At 36.9% G+C, this 20,635-nt stretch overlaps 1 protein-coding gene across 3 annotated transcripts in view; it reads left to right on the top strand.

Moving 5' to 3' along the window:
* FOXP2 (forkhead box P2) overlaps positions 1–20,635 on the top strand; it is a 424,704-nt gene that overhangs the window by 285,167 nt on the left and 118,902 nt on the right. For all 3 annotated transcript variants that reach the window (XM_082075945.1, XM_082075946.1, XM_082075944.1), the window contains exon 5: positions 11,653–11,742. In XM_082075945.1, the coding sequence (XP_081932071.1) occupies positions 11,653–11,742 (90 nt within the window). The remainder of the gene's footprint in view (positions 1–11,652; positions 11,743–20,635) is intronic.

The raw sequence follows: 20,635 nt of genomic DNA, 5'->3' as shown, positions 1-20,635 counted from the left end.
GATAGAAGAATTGTTACAGATTGATGAGGTTTAAAGGGTTACAAGAAGAATAAAGGAGGTATTATAGAAAGGAGAATCTGGAAAATACTTCAAGGACATGAAATCTGAGCTGTGTATGATGAGTAAAGATGAGTGTCTTTAGAAGACTAGCAACTGAGTTTTGACCATGTTAAGTCGATGACAAAACATGATAGAGGACTGATAAAAGCGGAAATTTCGGTTTTGATTTGTGTAAAGTAAGAGTAGTTAAAAGGAAAAAAGTGGTAAAATTTCTATCTAAACTTCATTTCCAGTGTATTTTCATTATGTGTATTGGTTGCCAGTGCTGCTTTTTATGTGATTATGCAATATGTTTTACATGGTTCAGAGGAAATTTTTACAATCTGATGCCAGAAGAGACTTTAACTGATGTGAAGTGTTACATATGTTTGGCACCAACAAAACTGCCTGCTTTTACAGATGCATCTAGAGATGATAATGCCTCTGAGCATCTTTATTATTATAATTCCTTGATTAGCTTACTGTTTAGGAACATTACTGTAGATGTCAAGGCAATATAATAAGGATCATTTTTTCCTGGATGAGCTTGATGAAGTGTGATTGGAACATCTACCTTCTAATTCAAATGCCTAGCCTGTTGTGTTGCTCCTGTGTACTACTTGGGAATTCCTCATATAGTTGCTATAATTTCTCCAGCACCTAAACACCCTGGGAATTGCAAAATGTCTCTCTGTTCCACTTCTGCAAAACATTTTTACTAGCTTCAGGTCTTTTCTTTTTCATCCCTGCAAGTTTCTAATCATAAAGAATATACTCCCTACTAGATCTCCTCACAAGGGCTGAAACTAGGATGAGGAGCCTGAGGACATTTGCCTCTCTGTCTTCACTTGCATTTTAGCTTAAAATTAAAGCTCTTTGTCATTTCACTGTTTTTATAATCTTCACTCTTAAAAAGTCCCCAAAGTGGAGAATGCTTTCTCAGTAGATTTGTCTACATGGACTGTTAAGGCTGCCCTTCAAAACATACAACTCATTTGCCAGTTGCAGATTGAGATTCTTCAGAGGCAGCGGTCTGCATGTTGGCTCCTGCCTGCTGGATCATCACAAAATGCACCAGAAGAGTTACAAGGTAGAAAAGCAGCCTGAGAGGAAACCTGCAATTGTAGTATTTCAGGCAGCCCACAGCAGACCACAAGAGCAGGTCACTTCTTCAGAGAGACGTAGGGCTAACCAGTGCTACTTTTGTTGGGTTTTCCACAGAATATAAGCATTTCCTTCAAGAAAAAAAGTATTTAGTTTTATGTGTGTGTGAATGCATGTGTTACTTTGCACATATATACATATAATTTAATTTGTGATCATGGTACACAGGTTCATTGGGAGCCTCACAGTCCACATGTAGTAGCAGACTTAAATGTTTCAGATTTATTCCAAGGAGTTTAGATCAGGCCTTGTGTTATCAGCACACTCATAACTATTGCTGAATGCCACCATTAATAAATCCACTGTCTATAAAACAGGCTGTTTATTTGCATAATTTACTTCTTGACCTCCTATCAGTGTTTTTACTGTTTTGCTCTTTGTTTTTTTTTTCTTAACTGCACACAGGACTGTACATCCCTCTCCAAAAGGTTTATCAAAAACCTTGAAAAAATGCAAGTAAAATGCCTACAATTGTATTGTCTATTTACAATCATGTTTATTGTTTCTTCCGCTAATTATTTTTGCAATGTCTATGGACCTGGAGCTCTTTTTGCCAGCTAAAGTTTTTTAAAAGTATTACAAAAATATCCATAAGAAAATAATGGGCAGAGTAGGATTTAAGTTGAGCTGATTTAGCTTTAGCATAAAGACTGATTTTTTTAAATGGCTTAGACTATGTAGTGACTTTCGATCAAATTATTTCATTAAAAACATGTTTGAAATCAGGTTATGAGAGATACTTTGTAGGTTTTGTTATTGTAGATTTGTCTGGGGACAGACTTTTTAGAAAGGTGTGTTATGACAGGACAAGGGGTAATGATTTTAAACTAAAAGAGGGGAGATTCAGGCTGGACATGAGGAAGAAATTTTTTACAATGAGGGTGGTGAAACCCTCAGGTTGCCCAGAGAGGTGGTAGATGCCCCATCCCTGGAGATATTCAAGGCCAGGCTGGATGGGGGTCTGAGCTGATCTAGTTGAAGATGCCCTGCTCATGGCATGGAGGATGGACTAGATGAGCATTGAAGGTCCCTTCTAACTGAAACTATTCTATGATTCTATGATTTAAACTCATAATAAATTATAATGATGAGTAAATTTGCCTTTTTTTTTTTTTTTAGATGTGTGACTTAAGTTGAACAAGCTGTACTTCAGACCCACATTCTTCCCTTCTTTTTCTCTCATCTTCCTACCTCTTCATTTCAGCTATACCTCTACTGTTTATAGTAAGAATTACAACATGTTTTCTGCTACTATTGTGCCCATACTTGCTGGTGAGGACACAAGAGTCCTGCCCAGATGGCTCTGACTGCAATTAGGGCACAGAAAGCTTAATTCTAAGCCATCTCCTATTCTGTATAAACTATTTCTTTGTTCAGTCCAAAATTTCAAGGATAGTCTCATAAACACAGACGTGGTCATGTAAGGTCGGAAAATTCCAAAGAGCGAGTCTGTATGCACAGCTCTTGCTGATCCTCTGCTGTTAACTCACCATAGAAACAAACCATGCTGAAGCTCAGTTTATGATAACATGGTGTTATTTGAAATGTAGCAAGGTGTTAGACATCACAGTAATCCGAACTTGGCATGCTTTCACAGGAACCACACAATCAAACAGAATAGGGCTGGAAGACTCTTGTAAAGATCTGCTGTGTCCCAGAGCAGAATCACTGCTTTTAATTCTTCCTGAAGATGCTTCTTAAACAGGTCCACCGACAAGGATTTTGCAGTCTCTGTGCCTTTTATTGTACTCTCCACAATCCTTCCCATTGGAAAGTTTCATTAGATCCCCCTGTATTCAGTTTAAGGTCACTCTTATTTGTCCTACCCATGGAATACAGTTAGATCATTCTGTGCAGAAGCTTGCTGAAGACAGCTATACTTCAGGATTTTTTTTCTGTTTTTATGATCAGACTTCTCCTGTCCCGTAAGTTAGATTTTCTCATCATGATCATTATTACTGCTCTTCACTGCTCAATGGTCAGATAGTGCACCTCTGAAACATCGTACCCCAAGCTTGATACAGTTCTCTATCTGAGTCTTTAAAAAGTTGAATAAAGTGGAAAAAATACCAGTTTTGTATAGGACACTTCTATTCATATGTCCCAGTTCACTTTTTTCATAATAGTATGACAGTATCATGTCTAATACATGTTTTTCATTGCAGATATATGTTAAATTTGAGATTTCTTTAAATTGTGTCATTGTAAGAAAATATTTTAAAAGAAACTTTAAATTTTATAATATGTAATGTGAAACCCAGACATGAACTTTGCTCTTCTCCACCGATTATCAGTTGGGTAGTTCAGTCATGGCCATTCTTCCTGCCATACAACAAAAGCCTGATATGACCATCTTGGTAATATTTCCTTATGTAGTTGCAATCTCACTCATGTCTCTGGATATGGATTTGTAAGGGCAGTGGTAAATAAATCAGTTACTATTCAAATCATTGGAGCCCTTTCAATCACTAGCTCTTCAGTAAATATGTAATTCCTCACATTTTGATTGGCTGAGAGAGTTTGATTCATATAATTACTGTAACTTTATATGTAATTATTTTGGTACCATGTAGATCCATATTCTTTGACAGATAGCTTTGGTTTCTTGCTTGCAGGGTATTGGGATGAGGAATCTGGGCTTATGATGCTTCATGTCAGCACTCCTTTATTAGTCACCATACAGAATGTTACTTAATTGAAAATAAGTTGTAAAGAAAGAGGTATTTATTTCTGCCTTCCGAATGGCTAAGGCTATTCTAGCGTAAATATAGTTTTGGCATTTGTTCTTCACATGTTATTTTACCTCTCCATATTACTTAACAAAGCTAATCATGCTTCACCTCTGTTCTCTCAAATTTTAGGTTCTATTCTAGGAATCTTGCTGTTGGCCAGAACAAAACATTTGAGTGCATGTTTCCTTTTGTTTTATATCTGCCTCACCTTTTGGTTTAGATTATATCTTTATGATGTTTTTTGTTAATCATTTGCTTAATAATCTCCATGCTGATTTCATTGTCTTGAATTTATAAATTTCCCTTTCAGATTTCTATCAGTTAAAACCTCTGCCTTCTAGCAGCCTAACATTATAATGCTTCCCTTGATACTGTGTTACTTTCTCCTCCCACATTTGCTCTGCATTTTGATTTTAGTACAAATGGGATCACTTTTGCTTTCATTTGCATCAGTTCCTTTCCTATTTATAAATTATCAAACCATCTATTGTTCCACCTAAGCCAACACTACTCTTTTTCAGACTGCTTAAATTGAAAGTAGGCTTCACACCCAATAAGGGAATGTCTACAATGGACAGACGTGAAAGAAGCTCTTTTTTCAACCAACTCCTTTCAAATCAAGGATATGTAGACATTTGTACCATATATACATAATATTATATAAATGTTTAATAATTTTAAGGATCATTTTTATTTCTGCATTCACACATGGGAGAGCCATGTTGATTGTTGTTCTTTTCCTTGCATGCTTAGATAGCTTTGACATACCTGCTAGCTGATTTTTACGTGAAATAGTTGATACCAATTTTCACGTGGAAAACTGGTACATGCCACCATTGCCACAGTCTATTCGTGTAAAATTAAGAAATCTGCTTTTCCGTTTAGCTGTTACATGTCCTAGTTTTCTAAAACTAATGTCACAGGGAATAAAATAGCAGTGGCAGGACATTGTGAGCTTGTGGCACTGGTATTTGATGTGTGCACTGCTTTTGTTTCCATTTCTTTGATTCAGTCAGTCACTGTGTGATGTTGCAGGGTGGATTGCCTGCTCCTGTGTTGACCAAAGGAAAGTTAAGTTCAGGCATCTGGGATGAAAGAAAGGAGACTGTCAGGCTGGAGCACAGTTTTGGTGTTGTGGGCCCCCCATCTCTCCTAACCCTCAACTTTTGCATTCTTCAGGTGGTGCAAGCTTTGGAGATGGCGACTGGATTTGTGGTCCTGGACCATGTTGTGTGTGGTCTAATGACCAATGCATATCGATGTCTACAGGGAAGAGCCCTGCTAATGCCGCCAAGAACTGAAGCAAACCACTGTTATGGGTGTTTTATTTCTAGTTCTTGGTCAGCCAAATAATTAGCAGGAAAAATTAGAGAGTTGTTTTTGAAACATTGTTTAGTATCCGTTAACCTGGGTTATATATAGAAAAGCTAAATTTGTTTTAGGAAATGAAATATGTTAGCTGCTAAGTTATTAGTTCCCTGTATTTATTTAGCATCCTTCACATGGGGAAAAAGTAAGACGCTAAACAAAAAAAAATTGCCAAAACAATTAGAGTGAAAAAAATCTGGTAATTAACTATTATTTTTCACAAAACTAGTCTAATTATGAATCAGTCATGGTAAAATGAAAGGTCAATAACTACAGATGCATAATTTCTCTCTGATAGATTGCTGTTTGAAAATAGGTTTATGACAATTATGTGATTAATTTCCTTTTATTAAACAGCATTATGAGACTTCATGTTGCATTCATCAGTTTATTACTGTTACTTTTTCTCTTCAGTTGCAAATTAGTCCTGGATAACATCAAGGCAGAACAGAAGCTCAGGTATACTGAGGATCTCTTCTTCTGGTGTTGTTTGTATTGCAGGGAAGACCACAAATCTGAACCAAAACCAAAGCCTCAGTATGCTCAAACTGGCAGTATCATCCAAAGTAAACAAAACAACAATAATAATTTAAACAGACACGCAGAAGGTCTTTTAGTCCAAGGAAATGAGGGCCATATCCAGTGAAATTCTTACGTTTTTAAGATGAGGCATGTGAGGAATATAAGTACCTAAGTTAAACTGCGATCCAGAACAGATTTCCCCCCTTGCCACCTATCCCTCAAAGTGCTCTGCCTTTTTATCTTGAAATTCCTCATGCATGAATAGTTGGTGTCCTGGACAAATGGAGAATTTCCCCAGTCTTGGAAAAGCTGAGCAGCCTGGGGACCCAGGAACCAGGCATTCGTTCACACTAATTCCTGTAGCGTCAATACGCGAATGTTTTCAAGCATTCGGTGCTCCCCTGACGGCACTCTGGCGTTGGGCTCAATACAGCACCTAGTGGCCACCACTGCTTTCTGGGGAAACAGTTGAAGAGGGTCAGTTGTATTTTGACCTCCTATCTAGCAGCCTGGTGGTCCGAGTGCTTACGACAGTAATATTGCGTCTTCTTCTTGAGCATAATTTAGTTTCAAACATGTTGGCCTCTTGCAGGTTTGTGTTCTACTGCTGGGCAAGGCTGCAGGGCACCCTGCAGTTTAGCGGCTGAAATTGTGCACATTGCACATTGGGGCTGTGTGCGGCTGCTAATCTAGATGCAGAAGACAGACAAATCTTTTTCGTTTGAGTATTTGCATACTTTGATGTTGGATTAACTGAGTGAAATCCTTCTTAGTGACCATCTAGATTTCTTAGATAATATATTCCTTGAGGTGTATACCAACAGCCTTAGCTATCTGGTCCTCTGTTCCTACATCTGCAAGAAAACCTTGTAATAATTGTTCAGTCTACTGCTCCTAGGTGAAATCAGGTTGTCCATGTGGCTTGAATTTTAGTTACGTGCAGGATTTCTGTGACTTCAGGGGCTTTCCAGTGTGGCACATTTGTCCTGAAACAACAGGTTTTATCTTCTTTGTGTAGCTTAGAGAAAAAGGGGTGTTCACTAAGGAAAATGAGGCTGTCTCGGGGTACATGGGAGTTTGCTTTTCTTGTCAAGTCTCCTGGAGAGACTGCTGTTGGAAGGGAGCTGGATCATCTTAAATTCAAGATTCTTTGAATAGTGCTAAATGCTTTGCTACTCCATTTGGAAAGACTATAAGCTGCTGTGCTGACTGGCTGTGATATTCATTAGGAAACTTTCGTGGAAAATGCAGTCAGCAAGAGACAAAAATTTAGCAGCAGCACCCGAGTGATGTTAGGGAGCATTGGACGGCGTTGTCTTTCTGTCACCATCTTTCAAGGATCTCTATGGGTAATTCTGGGCTTCTTGTTTGGAAGCAGCTGGAGAATGGGCCCACGGCAGGGTATAAAGGGGCAAAGGTTTTCCTGAAGTATTTTTTATAATAAATGTGGCGATGTAATCATTTGGTTAACTTGTTATTCAACCAGTGCAGAGGAGTCTTTGGCCTTAAATCCAGCTTAGCATGTTGATATGTTTCAGTTGCATAGTGCTACCAGCGAGATGACTCTCGTTTGACATATTCAGCCATTTGGAAACTTATTTTATGTTCAGAAACTTCTTTCAGGTTCAGCAGGAATGTTACAGCATGCAGTCATTTGAAAACATAAAATAGGGATTTGGAATTAGAAAAAGGAAAGAATCTGGTTGTCTTCTGGCAAGTTTTTTAGTTCTGGTTATCTGCAAAGTATACACCTCTTGTCAGTATAAATAGGGAGTGCCTATATAAACATTCTTGTTTCGTCTGTTCCACATAATAGTTTCTTGTATCATATTTCTTTTGACCTCGCTATCTGAAACCAATTACAGGAGATCCATTTGGGCTGCATCTATTTTCATAAGAAGCCCAGGCAGCAGTGTTTTTCTCAGAGATGAATATCAACATCAAATATGCTTCTGAGTGCTTTGTTATTTATGTTTCAGAGAGATTTTGTAGCCTTCAGCTCTCAAGAATGTGTCACGCTGTGCTGTTTATACATTGACGATATTAATGGGCGTAGATGTCATTTTTCATTTTAACGTCTCAAATGCAACAGGCTGATAGGTTAAACATTCCTGTTTTTAAAGGAAAGATATGAGTGACATCTGTTTCCTAAAAATACACATATATTTACTTTGTAAAAGGCAAAGTAATAAGTTTACCATCTTTTAGTTGCAGCTTTCACTTTGTTAAAAGGATAAAATTTTAAAAATTATTTTAAGGCTTGCTTAAATTAAATACAAGGGTTTGGAATACAAAATAAAAGCAAGTTCTATCTCATAGCATTAGTGCCAACAAATTGCGAAATCTACCACAATTTATCAACTTTAATAGGGTGACTTATATGCAATTAATTTCATTTTTGTTCTGCTTATGTTTTAGCTGTGCCAAAGCTGTGCAGTAAATATTAAGAAGTAGTGTTCCCAATAAATATTTTACTAGAAGACACAGTGAGTTCTGGAAACCATATGCCCAAATTTCCTGCTTATACAGCCATTACTTAAAGCATTATAATGGTTTTCATTTGCATTATTAAAATAACTTCTAATCCTCAGTTCTTTTTATTGCTTTTGTCTACATTGACTTTTTTGGTATAGTTTTACTAATTTAGATAACTTAATTAAGGAACAGTGCCTACTAAATTTGAAACAAATGTTATTCGAAACTGGATACGATTTTGTCTGCCTAAGAATCCATTCGTGCTGCTGTTAACTTGAGGTAGGACTCAACATAATTTTGACCTGCCAGATTTATAAACATCTGTTAGTTTCTCTTCGCTGAACTGTTTTTAGACTCTGAGTTATTATCAAATTAGTTCACAGAAATTTATAAATGATATGTGGGATGGATGGTTACTTGAAGTGCATGTGTTAAACTATGAATTTTGAAAGACACTTTCAAGTTGTCAATTTGTTTTGCAAAGATTTAATAGCAGCAAATGAATTGCTAGAAGTGAATGTTTTATAGTCTCATAATCTTCACTTATGAATAATGTCAGTAATAATCTTTTGAAATTAACAGGGTGTTTCTGGGAGGTTGTTTACTGAGTAGCAAAATCTAAAGTTAAGCAGCACACTGGGAGGAAAAAGCACCATATGACAAATGCTATAAGAACAAAAGCTGACAGTGATTTTTCCTTATGAGTTTCGAATCATCTCTGATCTCTTGAAATTGTTTTCTGTTCTTCTTCTATCTCCTGTGTTTACAATAATCTAAACTGCCACAATAAGATCACTGAAGTATTCAGGTAGTCATCATTTATAAGACATTCTGTATTAAAAGATGAGCCTTTACTCCTTTAAAGATATCCCAACCAGCACATCTGAATCAAAATAGTTTAAGTAGCAGAGCCTTTTATGCAAACATATCCTGTTGTGCTGCCTTGCTTTCTTATAAAGTGTGACTCTTTTTGTAGTTAGCATTAGGCAGTCATGCTTTCTTAGGCTGATTCCACAGGAGTGTGCTAGCCACCATTTGATACTATACTGTGTATCTTAAATTGAAGCTGCAACATACTATAATTCTCTAATTTTCAAGTCCTGTGAATGTACGGATTTATCAGATGCTTGCATGCTTGTTTTATTGTATTGACGTGAGATGACTTTGCTGCTGAGGAAGATTGGGACACTTGAAACAACTTGCAGAGTGTTCTAGCTATTTGGAAGTATACATCAGCATTGTATCGTTGCAATTTCTTTCCCAGGTTAAGGCTGTAAAATTAATTTTCTGCAGCCACCACAAATAAAAAAACATTGTCTTTGCATTTTTTCCCATTTTCTTTAACTCAAGGTCTCTTCTCTCCTTCTTGTAAGAGTATCACCCTGAGCGATGAGGTTGGTTTTCCTCTACAGTCTCCCATGAATTTGGGAGTGAAATAGTTCTCTTGCTTCCATACAAGTTTGCCTTTTGGAGAGCTGCAAAGATTGGGAAGGCTTATAAGTTCACCACAGATCTTCTGTTGATGAATTTAATCCATGTTTTGTGCTTAAACCACTGCAAGATGTTGGGACCAAATCCTCGTACCCTTGAAATCAACAGATATATTTAGCTCTGATCTCAGACAGAGCAGGATTGTCCTTTAGGATCTGCTCAAGAGCTGTGAGTGGAGAAGAGATTATGCTGTTCACATAGGAAACAGGGCATCCAGTGGTTCCTTGGTAACAAAATATTTCAAGTGCACTTTGAAATATGTTAACTTTTATTTATTTTTGGCGGAGAGAAGCTCGTTCTGTGTGTCTTGTTGCTTAGGTTCAGAGGAATGTGTAGCCTTGTAAAGCTGACCTGTAATTACTTGAGAATTTGATGAAACAATACAGGGATTGTTGTGGGAATGTCTCCAAATGTTAAAAGTCTGCTCTGCAAACTTTGTACCAGAGCCTTCTATGGGGAGACGAATCAATGTTGTTAGGAGATGGTGCTAGTGCATTCAGTTTGTTTACTTTGGTTTTCTGTGTCTGCCTGCCTTCTCAGAGAACTTGCTTGGAGCCAGACTGTAGCAGCCCTCTCTCTGTCTTTTCATAATTGATCAGGGGATGACTGCCTTCCCTGAGGGTTAAGACGTGGCAACTTTTTCTGTTTGCTCAGCATCTCAATGCAGTAGTTCAAACATTGTTCACACCAGCTGGCAGTGTAATGCCATATGCACATCTTGTCAAAGCAACTGTTGTCATGGATACTGGAAACTATCTTAAAAACCAGCTCATTTGAGTCTAATCAAAACTGTACCTTTCTTTATCAGTTGAGAATCTTTATTATTTTAAGGAACGTTGATCAAACGGCGTTTATTGCAGTATATTCCAGTTACAGTATGTTTTAATAATATAGATAATGGTGTGATGTATTTTAAAGCTGTAACCACTGTTTACTGAACTGATTTTTTTAAGGGGGAGGAAGAGTTCTCCAGGTAGCTTCGGTGGAAATGTTTTGAGTTATGTTTTTTTTTCATTTCCTAATAAATACCACTTTATAATACTTGGCAATTTAGAAATAATTTCATAGGGAAAAATAATCAGATTAACCATATTTGGATAAGTGGACTGTTTGCTTACATTTCCTATGTTTAACTGTATTTTGCTGAATGGGAATGAAAACATAAAATAAATGAAAACATTTTCTATTTTGATTGGGATACTGTCATCTCGGAGCCTGATCTGGTTGGTTGAGTAGTAATTTCTTTGTTCTCTGATTTTCCTAAGAATGCAAATGAAAACCATTCATTTTTATTTGGGATTAAAACTGCACTTTATTTTGTCAAAGGAGAGGTTTCTCCTTGAATTGTAAGTACAAAAAGTGTTTTTAATCTTCAATGAATATCCTTATTAATTCACTTTCAAGATAATCTGATGTTGATTTGTCAAATTTAATTACAGCTTCCGGTAACACTTGAAGTCTACTTGCTTTTGCTTCAAAATTGTAATATGAAAATGCAAATTGAATGATAATTTGCAAGGGAGTGGGCATTTTAGTTGAACACTCAAAGACAAGTTCCTTGTGGAAATGAGGCTATTGATGCAGTTTATGATTTCTCTTCTTCAAGCACTTTAAACAAATTAACTTTATTTCCTGCAGGATTTCATGTACATCCATGAATTCTAGTGAATGCACTTTCAGATGATTTTTTTTTTGTTACCTTTTAAGTAAAAACCAGACTGAAGTCTGAAATCCAGCAAATACAAATCAAACAGGAGGAGATTGCATTTGTTCGATTGGATTTTACCTAACATTAGCAATGAGTAACTCATCTCTTTCTAGGAACTGGTGGAAATGATTTTCTTTTTTTTTTTACTTTTAGGCACTCCAGGCAGCAAGGCAGCTGCTTTTGCAGCAACAGACAAGTGGACTGAAATCTCCTAAGGGCAGTGATAAACAGAGACCGCTGCAGGTTAGTAAAGTGTCCTTGATTTTGGGGCCCTGCTCTCAGGGAAGAGCAGGGTGTTTGCTCACACGCGAGGTGTAAAGTGTGTGGATGCGTGTGCCCTAATGCTGTGTATGTGCATGTGCTCATATGAGAGATTACAGGTTTGCATGCTGGTGACTTCATTGACAGAGAAAATTCTCTGTAAGTTACAAAAGCTTTTTGTGGCTGTAGATGCTTAAAAGGGCTAAGACGTGAGTTCAGTAGCTATGGTATAAATTCATTCTTTATAGACATGTTGCAAAATTGGTATGTGGTTTTTATACATACATGGATTAAATTGTAAAAATGGCTGTGTTAAGACTAAGAGAAAAACAGTATCCAGAAAATAATTAGCTAAATAATTCACCAGTGCTGTATATAAGTAACAGAGAAGTGTTCAGAAACTGCCAACACAACTGCATGAAATGATGAAAGAGCTGCTTCTGCCATTTTAGAGAAACGTATGTCATGGAGTTTCACGCTGCTGGGCTTCAGGTTGTGTTCAGGTGAATGGGAGTTCTGTTATTGAATAATTATTTTACATGCATTATTAGTAAAAATATATATAGCATTTTATTATTGAAAAAATTATCTAAGTTTTTTTTGAGCTTTTAGTTCATTTAACGCTGTAATTCAGAGTTCTATATGAAATTGCATTCTGCTGACAGAACTGTTTCTCTCGTTGTATATAGACCAAGTATGAGTGTGTAACTGCTGAATTATAGTCTGTTGCAGACAAAAGATGTACATGAGAGACAATTCTATTTTGTTCAGGAAATAAAAAATGGTAACTCTTACCATTCTCTTCATCACATCTATTTTTCTGGGTGAGTCTTTATCCTCTTGGGACTTCCCTTGTTTTCTGAGGGAATAGTGCATTTCTATCTCATTTTTAGTTTTTGTTGTGCATAATGGACAACCCCAGGCACCAGAATTGATCTTTTTCTCCCCCAGTGAAATGTTGTGAAATGTGATCACTTGTGCAATTTTTGTATGTAGTTCACATTGACTCCTTTTCTTTGTGAAACTTCGCAGAGCAATGTTGGAGACAACATACAGTTCCACATTCTACAGCAGCTCTCTTCAAATATACTTTAAAAATTGTATTTATTTGCTCAGAACCAAGCAAGAACTTAGGGAAATGAGTAAAGAAAATGGAAAAAAAAAGAAAACATGTCAGGTTGGCATCCTGCCATGCTGTAGTTGTAGTACAGTCCAGAGGCCTGGGACCATCCCAGCTTTCCACTTTTTGCCCTTGACTTTCTTTGTGTTAAACATCTTCTAGGCTGAAGGTACACAAGAAGAGTAGTTGTAAAGGCAGCAGCTTATGAACTACGTAGTTTTTATAGTTTTTAGAAGTGTAATTGCTGATCTTGAAGTGTTGAATCACTACTGTGAAAGTACTTTGTTCTGCCAGCTCCTCATTCTGAAAGACAACATGGACTGTACAAGGAGTATACAAGGTCCAGCTAGCCCCATGTCCCATCTGTAAACTGGCCACCACCAGATGCTAAGGGAAGCAGGCAAAAATAGTGATATTTTCCCAGTATATGTTTCCCAGTTAGCTTACTTTAATCCTCCAATTTGTAAACTAGAGCAGTTCAGGAGCTACTGACTTCTACTCTGTTCGTGTTCTCCACCCATTCGTAAACGTTCAAGGCTGAAGAGATGTGGGGCTGCACTATTTGTCATGTTTGACACAAAACCAGTCACAGACGTAACCCAAAGGGTGATGAGATGAGGAGACAGAGTCTTGTGCTTTCCTGCTCCCAAAGCACTAACCCTGGCCTGATGCCTTTTAAATGCCATGAGATGGTGTGTTGTAGATGTCCTGTATTACATGTTTGCCAGGAAGAGTCAGACTTGCAAGACAGGAAGAAGAAAATAAAGCAAATAATTTTCTTTTCTGAATTGCTGAATGCTCCCTAAAGCCAAGATTACTGCTCATGTTTCCAGCTTTTCCTTCCATGATCACTATATACACAGTGCCTCTTATTAGCCTTGGACACTTCATTTGGTTCATTTTTTAAATGAGAGGAAAATGGAATTTGCTCCCAGACTTTGGTTTATATATCAAATAACGTGTCAATTCAGGTATTAGCACAAACTCCATTTTAATATTCTTCTTTAGTGAAAAAGATGTATAAAGGTTTTGAAAATGAGTCCTTGGAGCTTTTTGGAGCTTTTCTATTTCTGTCATTTACTGTTACTACAGAGCTGTTCATTGTTCATTATGTAGTGGAAATTCACAATTTGAGCATCGTGATGCCTGTTTGACCAAATATTGTAATATAGGTCATAAAGTTGTACAATATTATTACATTATTAAGCCAAATTTAATGGTAAATTTAGCCAAAATCTCCTAGCAGTAGGATTTCCTAAATATGTATAAGCAATTTGAGGTTTATTAAACAAAAATACTTGTGCCTGTGTTTGTGCTCAAGGAAACAGACTTTCCCTAATATTTTTTAAATACTTCAGTATTAGTGTATTTCTAATTTCCTCTGATTTCAGAGCAATTTACTAATCTGGCAACTGTAGATATGGTAGAACTGATTTATAAATACAGTAAAAACCTAATAAAACTTTTAATACTAGCTCACACATCTGCAGGCAAATGTAAGTGTTAGGTAAGCCTTTCCATTGCATCTCTCATGTGCTCCATATTTTAATATAAACTATTCTATTGTTCCACGTGCCAAAGAAAATTGTATTCATTTTAGTGACCATCTTTTTGTATTTGGTGGATATTTGGGAGAAAGTAGCGCATGGTGATTTTATATATGTTCTCTCTGTTATTCCATAATGGCATCAAGTATTTCAGTGACTTACAGCACCTACTAGCTAATCAGCAAGTTCAAAGCTTATTGAAGAAACCTTCAGATTTGTGTCCTCAACTTTGCAAAATCAGGGTGTTGGGTAAGTCGTCAAGTTCTACTGTGCTTTGCAGAGGGCATGTTTGTAGAGAACCACTGGGATTTTCCTTGAAGAAATCGGGTGTTGTTTGTATCCTTCTCATGAAAAGCCTCTTTAAATTTACCGCTAGCTGTGTGATCTATTGTAAAAGAAGGATGTTGAGTTGACAGATGTTTTTATTTTAGCTTTTAATGCAAAAGTTACCCTAATCTATTTGTTATCCCATATTTTCAGGGACAAGAGATTTATATTTAGATTGTGAGTTAGCAGAATTCCTACAAAAATTACCAGTTTTAAGTAGATGTTTATCTTGACCTACTATTACTTTCTGGTTTACATTTTTCTGGATTTCAGACTGCAGATGGCATAACCATTAGTATGTCTTATGCAAAACAGAAGGAGAAGAGCATCCCATTTGACAAGCTTGAGTACCAACTGTAGTAGTGATTTTACTTTCATGTATAGATATCCAAATAAATGTATTGGAAACACGTTTCTATATGTCACTCGTTACACTGATGCATCAATTGAATGGATCCAATCAGTACATACATTGATTAATGACATGTTGCTGAATAGTTAAGGGAGATTTCTGGTTAGAGTTAAGGATAACCTGCATATGATGAGGAAACAGCATTTACTTTCTTACTGTGTATCCTGTTTTCCGGGATGTTTGCAGTAGTAAAGTTAAGCTTTCTGTAGTACTGGTTTTTGTTTCAGAAGCTGTTTCTTTTCTGGAGAAGCTGTGATTGTGGTAGCCCATGGTGAAGCAAGCTGATCACATTCATGGATTCCACTCCCTATCACCACATTTCCACATTACGCATAACAGGAAAAATGTCATTTTGGCTCTTAGAACCTGTAGATCGTTCTCCAATGGCAGAAAGTCGCTGTCCTTATGGCCACTGAAGAATGTAGTGTCGTCCACCCTGAGTTTTAAAATTGGCAGCTTTATTGTTCTTGTTACTCTTACAGTCATGAGCAAGACTTGTGGTTCTTCAACAACTGTGCAGAGCACAGGCATAAGCCAGAGGTAAATGCTGTCAATTTGCTGCCACTGGTGGGTGTTCCTGTACAGAACTGTGATTATTTCCTTTCCAGGTAGACAAATCTAATCTGTCCACGATACACATACTGTTGCAGGCTGTGTAGCATAATGATTTGGACAGCTAGTTGTAATTTTATTTGTTCGCTCTGAGCACTATGAAAAGCCTTGCTACTTCTAGTCTCTGTAATGTCTCTAATGAAGTAGTTTATTTTCATAAAGTCAGACTTTGAACTTCATCTCGATTAGAATAAATAGATAATTATCTTCAATTCCCTAAGTTAATATATCTGCAATGAATTGGTTAGTTAGTTTTTCCTTCAGGCTAGGAGATTGTTGTCTCAACATCAGCACTAATGCATTCTGTATTAGGATGGCGTGTCAGGAAATCATGACTCCTGGAATCAAAGGGTTAAGCTCAGTGTGTACCAAGACTGTTGTATAAATATCATGCTGCATGAAGTGTTGAGTTGTTAAGGTAAGATTTGTTTATTTAGCATGAGCACTTCACTGAAGTGTAATCATTTGATAAAATTTGGGAAAAGTAAGTATACATTTAAGTTTAATTACTTAATGTTTATTGCATTAGTGAATAGTATCAGAAGAACCACTTTTTTAAAGACATGCAAAACGCAAAAAATTAACATGAAAATTCAGCATGAAAGGATACTCATAGTCTCTTTTAGCCTACTATCCTTGCCTTGCTCTCTCCTAGTTTGGTCATCTCCCTTTGGATCTTCTTATGGTCTGAATTTAAAATTAATTGCACATAATAAATAAGCAAACATATCATTAATATTGTAACTTTTAGTTACTTTTTTTTAAACATACATAAGGAGCTGTTGAGAGATAAGAAATTGAGAATGTAGGGAAAAAGAAGAAAACCCACTGCTTTTAATGCACACTGAGTGCAACTGTGCATGAATAATGTCAGTAAAAAAATTCGCAGTTTAAAAACAGCAAAAAAAATGTTACGGGTGTAACAGAGTTTTCTTTGCATTACATTCAACAAAAATAGAAACAAATCTAACTGGTCTGAAACTGTCTTTCAAAACCTGTATGCTACATATTTTTTTTTATGTAATGCATGCTGCTAAGCATAGGAAGTAGGAAGATTTTGTACATGCTAGAAAGCACTGATTTAGAAAAATGCAAACGCCTAATATGTAGGGTAAGAGGAGGGTAGTGATAAACAGTCTTTTTCCCTCTTGAGTATCATTCTAGAGGAAATGTGTGGCCTACATATAAGCAAACATTGAGGCTTGGGGTAAATTAAATTTGGAAGATAGCTGCTGGAAAATTGTAAGTCACATTTTCTCTTGTAAGTCTGTTAGGAGGAATATACTGTTATCCTCTGAGGTGCAGAAATTTGCATCAGTGATGCCCACTCTAAAGACAAGGATAACCCCAAGAGATGGAGAGAAGGCAAGGAGTTATATTTAGGTAAGGTGTGTGGGGGAGGGAAATGAAAAATAGCTGTGTTCAAGCATTCATGGTGTAGAAAACAGGAGTTCCATGTAAGGTAGAGGGATAAATAGAGTAATAAAGAAAAAAAGCTGGACATACTTCATTGATTTACAGTGGAAGTGTCTGTATGACTAACTGGCTGGAAAGTCCCTATGTGTATAGATACAAGTCTGCCCCAAAGGCTTATGTCCTGTCTTTTACAACCTCTTTTACTTGTGAAAAGCCAAGTTTTGCATTGTGTGCCATTTTGCTGTAAAATCTTTCAATAACAGATTTTCTTTAAATCACTTTTTACTCTTGAAAACTTCAGTATTATAAAAGATAGTGACACTAGTTACTGTGGTTTCCTTTTAAATTTAAAGTAAATATCTGTCACCTTGAGATATTATTTCTTATTGATAAAGCAGGTAGTTGTCATTTTTAGGTACATAAAATATCACAGCTAACCTTATGTATGATCCTGGTAACATGGAAAAATGTTTACTAGCAGCCTTCCAACGGAAGTTATCACGTAATGGCTTCATCTGTGTCTGAGAGGACAAAAACACTAGCTGGTGCAGAGATCACATCTTCATTCTGAAAATATTTTTGCCATATTATAAAATATTTTGGAGGCAGAGGAAAAGGGTTTTATGCAAGTTCTGTTTGCAGGTATTGAATATGCAGAATGCTAATTAGGATTACTATGTGATCAGGGATTTCAGGAGGCATTTTAATGTTAAACGTATGTCTGTGCAGCAATCTGACATGTCACTCCATTACTGTGATTTTCATTTGTCACCTACATCACTATCACCTCTTTCTTTCCCCCTTTCTCTCATGTTGATTCTAGAACTTCTGGCAGATTGGGAGGAGAGGGGAGAACACACACTCCAGTTATTCACTCAGATCAGAAAGTCAAACCTTCTGAGGGAGCAGCTGGGTGTTCTGACAGCAGCTTGTGCATAGCAGACCCATCTTTCTCATTCATGGTAGAACGTGCAGCCTGTCTCATACCAGGAAATATCACCATGCATGGGATGGATCGACTTTTCTATATTCTGGACTGCAGGAGTCTCCAAGCGCTACAGAGAAGTTTCTTTGCCTTGCTCAAGCAGCTGGAAGACTTTGTCCCCCTGCAAGCCCTCCCAGTGCAGCCAACGTGCACCTTCATGATGGCTCCTTTTCGGGCTGCATGAGCGGTTCTTCTGCGGTGCTGGGAGGTGTAGGTTTCCTTGAGCCACTTCTCCAGGCTCTTGCAACAGGTTGGATCAGGCTGATTCTCATACCAGCTGGCTCATTGCCCAGGAGAGCTTGTGAAGAGCTGAGAGGGGATGTGTGAATGGTTCCCCACTCAGCGTGCGGCTCTATTAAAGGGTCTGCTCCCAGACAGGGCCCTAATTATGGCAGTTTAGGATCGCACCACTCAAGCAAGGCTCTCCTGATACTCTTGAATTTGAGAAACACATTAGTGTACATTGATTTAGAAATTACTAAAGCGGAAAAAGCAACGGAACAAAATATTCTGTGAATGCTCTGGATGGGTGTACATTTTTAAAAATCTGGATAGTCTGCTCTTAAGGAAAGTTTGTTTCTTTTCAGAAGGTTTTTCATTTCATTAGGCAAATTATAAAATTCAAGGAAATTTTCTAACAAAACTAAAGTTCTCTGACTAAATAATGAAGACTCTTCGGTCAATAGGAACAAATGCACCTTTCCACATGAAAATCCAGTCTCCCTCCAGGGCCATTCAAGACCTTCTTTGTGCAGGTTACTTCTCATACTTTTTTTTTGCAGATTAATTTTATTTTGTGAATTCAGTAGTCATATCAAATATGTCTAATCATTAGACATTATTTTGTAGTTTGAGTGTTAGCTGTCCCATTGCTTTAACAAGCAGGGAGACTTCACCAGGGGTATGAGGAGCAGACTAATCAGGAATCTGAATGTGTGCCAAGATCAACATAGGTGTTAATTTTAGTTTGGCTTCACTTGGACTGTATACATCTAAAGTTGAACTGAAAACTGTTCAAATTATCTGGACAAACATATTACACTGTAATGCTACAGAAAAAAAAAAGCATGTGAGCATGTGAGCTGCTGAAAAAGCAATCACACCGTGGAGTGGAAAAGCACATCAGCCCATGCTGTTGGGGAAGGGGGTTGTCCAGCAATTGCCACTTTGATGTTTTAGGTCTTTTTATGCCTTCTTATGCTTCTAATACAATTTTCTTGAGACAGACAGATGAGGGTGTTATGAAGTAGAATTAATGGTGAAAAATTTACTAAACATTATTTCAGTGCTTTACTACTTGATTATATGAAGCTTTGAAAAGCAATTGTGCAATAATAATATGTACAAAGGAAACTGTATGGTGTGCCAACAACATCAATATGTTTCAAGGATCTTACTGAGAACCTGCAGCATAAATGAAGAATGAGATTTTCCTCTAAGTGTTCACAGTAAATTCATTTATTCAAGAAATATGCTTTCAGTCGGATAGAAAGAACAGCCTACACGGTATTGAGGAAAACCAATACAATAACCCAACATATCAGAAAAAATACCCAAATCAACGCTGTACTCATAGAACAAGTAATTTCCAGATTGATGCAGCTATAATTTAGTTCACAGATAGCGACAGGTTTCATGCTTAAGAATAATCAAATTACCACACTAAAGAAAAATATCTCCCAATACAAGATACGGTATAGTGTGAATTCGTACACAAAACAGTGTTTTTGTCTGTTTTAAGACCAGTTTAGGATACCATAGAAAACCTCAGTTTGAGGGCATAGTATCTGAAGTGGAAATAATAATGCAAATCCAGGGACAAATGGTGATTGATGTTTGTATATTCAAAAAAATCTCTTGATTAGAAAGGGTTGAATCCATATTCTGGATAAGGAAGAAAAAAATACCTAACTTCAAGCCTTCCATAACATAAAGGGTCATGTATTTCACCCATAGAAAAGAAAATACAAGGATAGGATGCACAAAAGGGCTGGGCTGTTCTACAAAATATTAATAGATATCTTTCAAGAATGTAATTTAGAAAGTGAATTCTAATAAATTTTTGAAAGTACAGCAAAGTATAAGGTCATGTGTTCAAGAACTTAGAAGCATCTCTTCCTTAAGCTTATGTCCATCACTTAAAATGAAAGAGAGAAGCTCAGTACATGGGTTTTGTATGACTGTGAAGGACCAGTGATATGATATAGGTGACAAAAAAGAACGTGAAATCTTACAGGAATTTAAAAAGTTGTTTCCTATAAAAAACTGGAAAATATTAATGCCATTTTTAAAAGTTATATTTGAGACCTCATCTGGAATAGTAGGAGATGTGCAATCCATCTAATTTCTAGTGCCTTGTTAGTATATTAGAAATACGTGCTCTGTGTGGGTTCTGTTGAAATATTCAGAGTTCTAGTACTGATGCCCTGAATTGCCATGAAGTGAAGGTATCTCAC

The sequence above is a fragment of the Streptopelia decaocto genome (assembly GCF_964273445.1).
Source record: "Streptopelia decaocto genome assembly, chromosome: 1".
In the NCBI taxonomy this organism is placed as follows: Eukaryota; Metazoa; Chordata; class Aves; order Columbiformes; family Columbidae; genus Streptopelia; species Streptopelia decaocto.
This window is presented reverse-complemented; position numbering and strand designations above follow the sequence as displayed.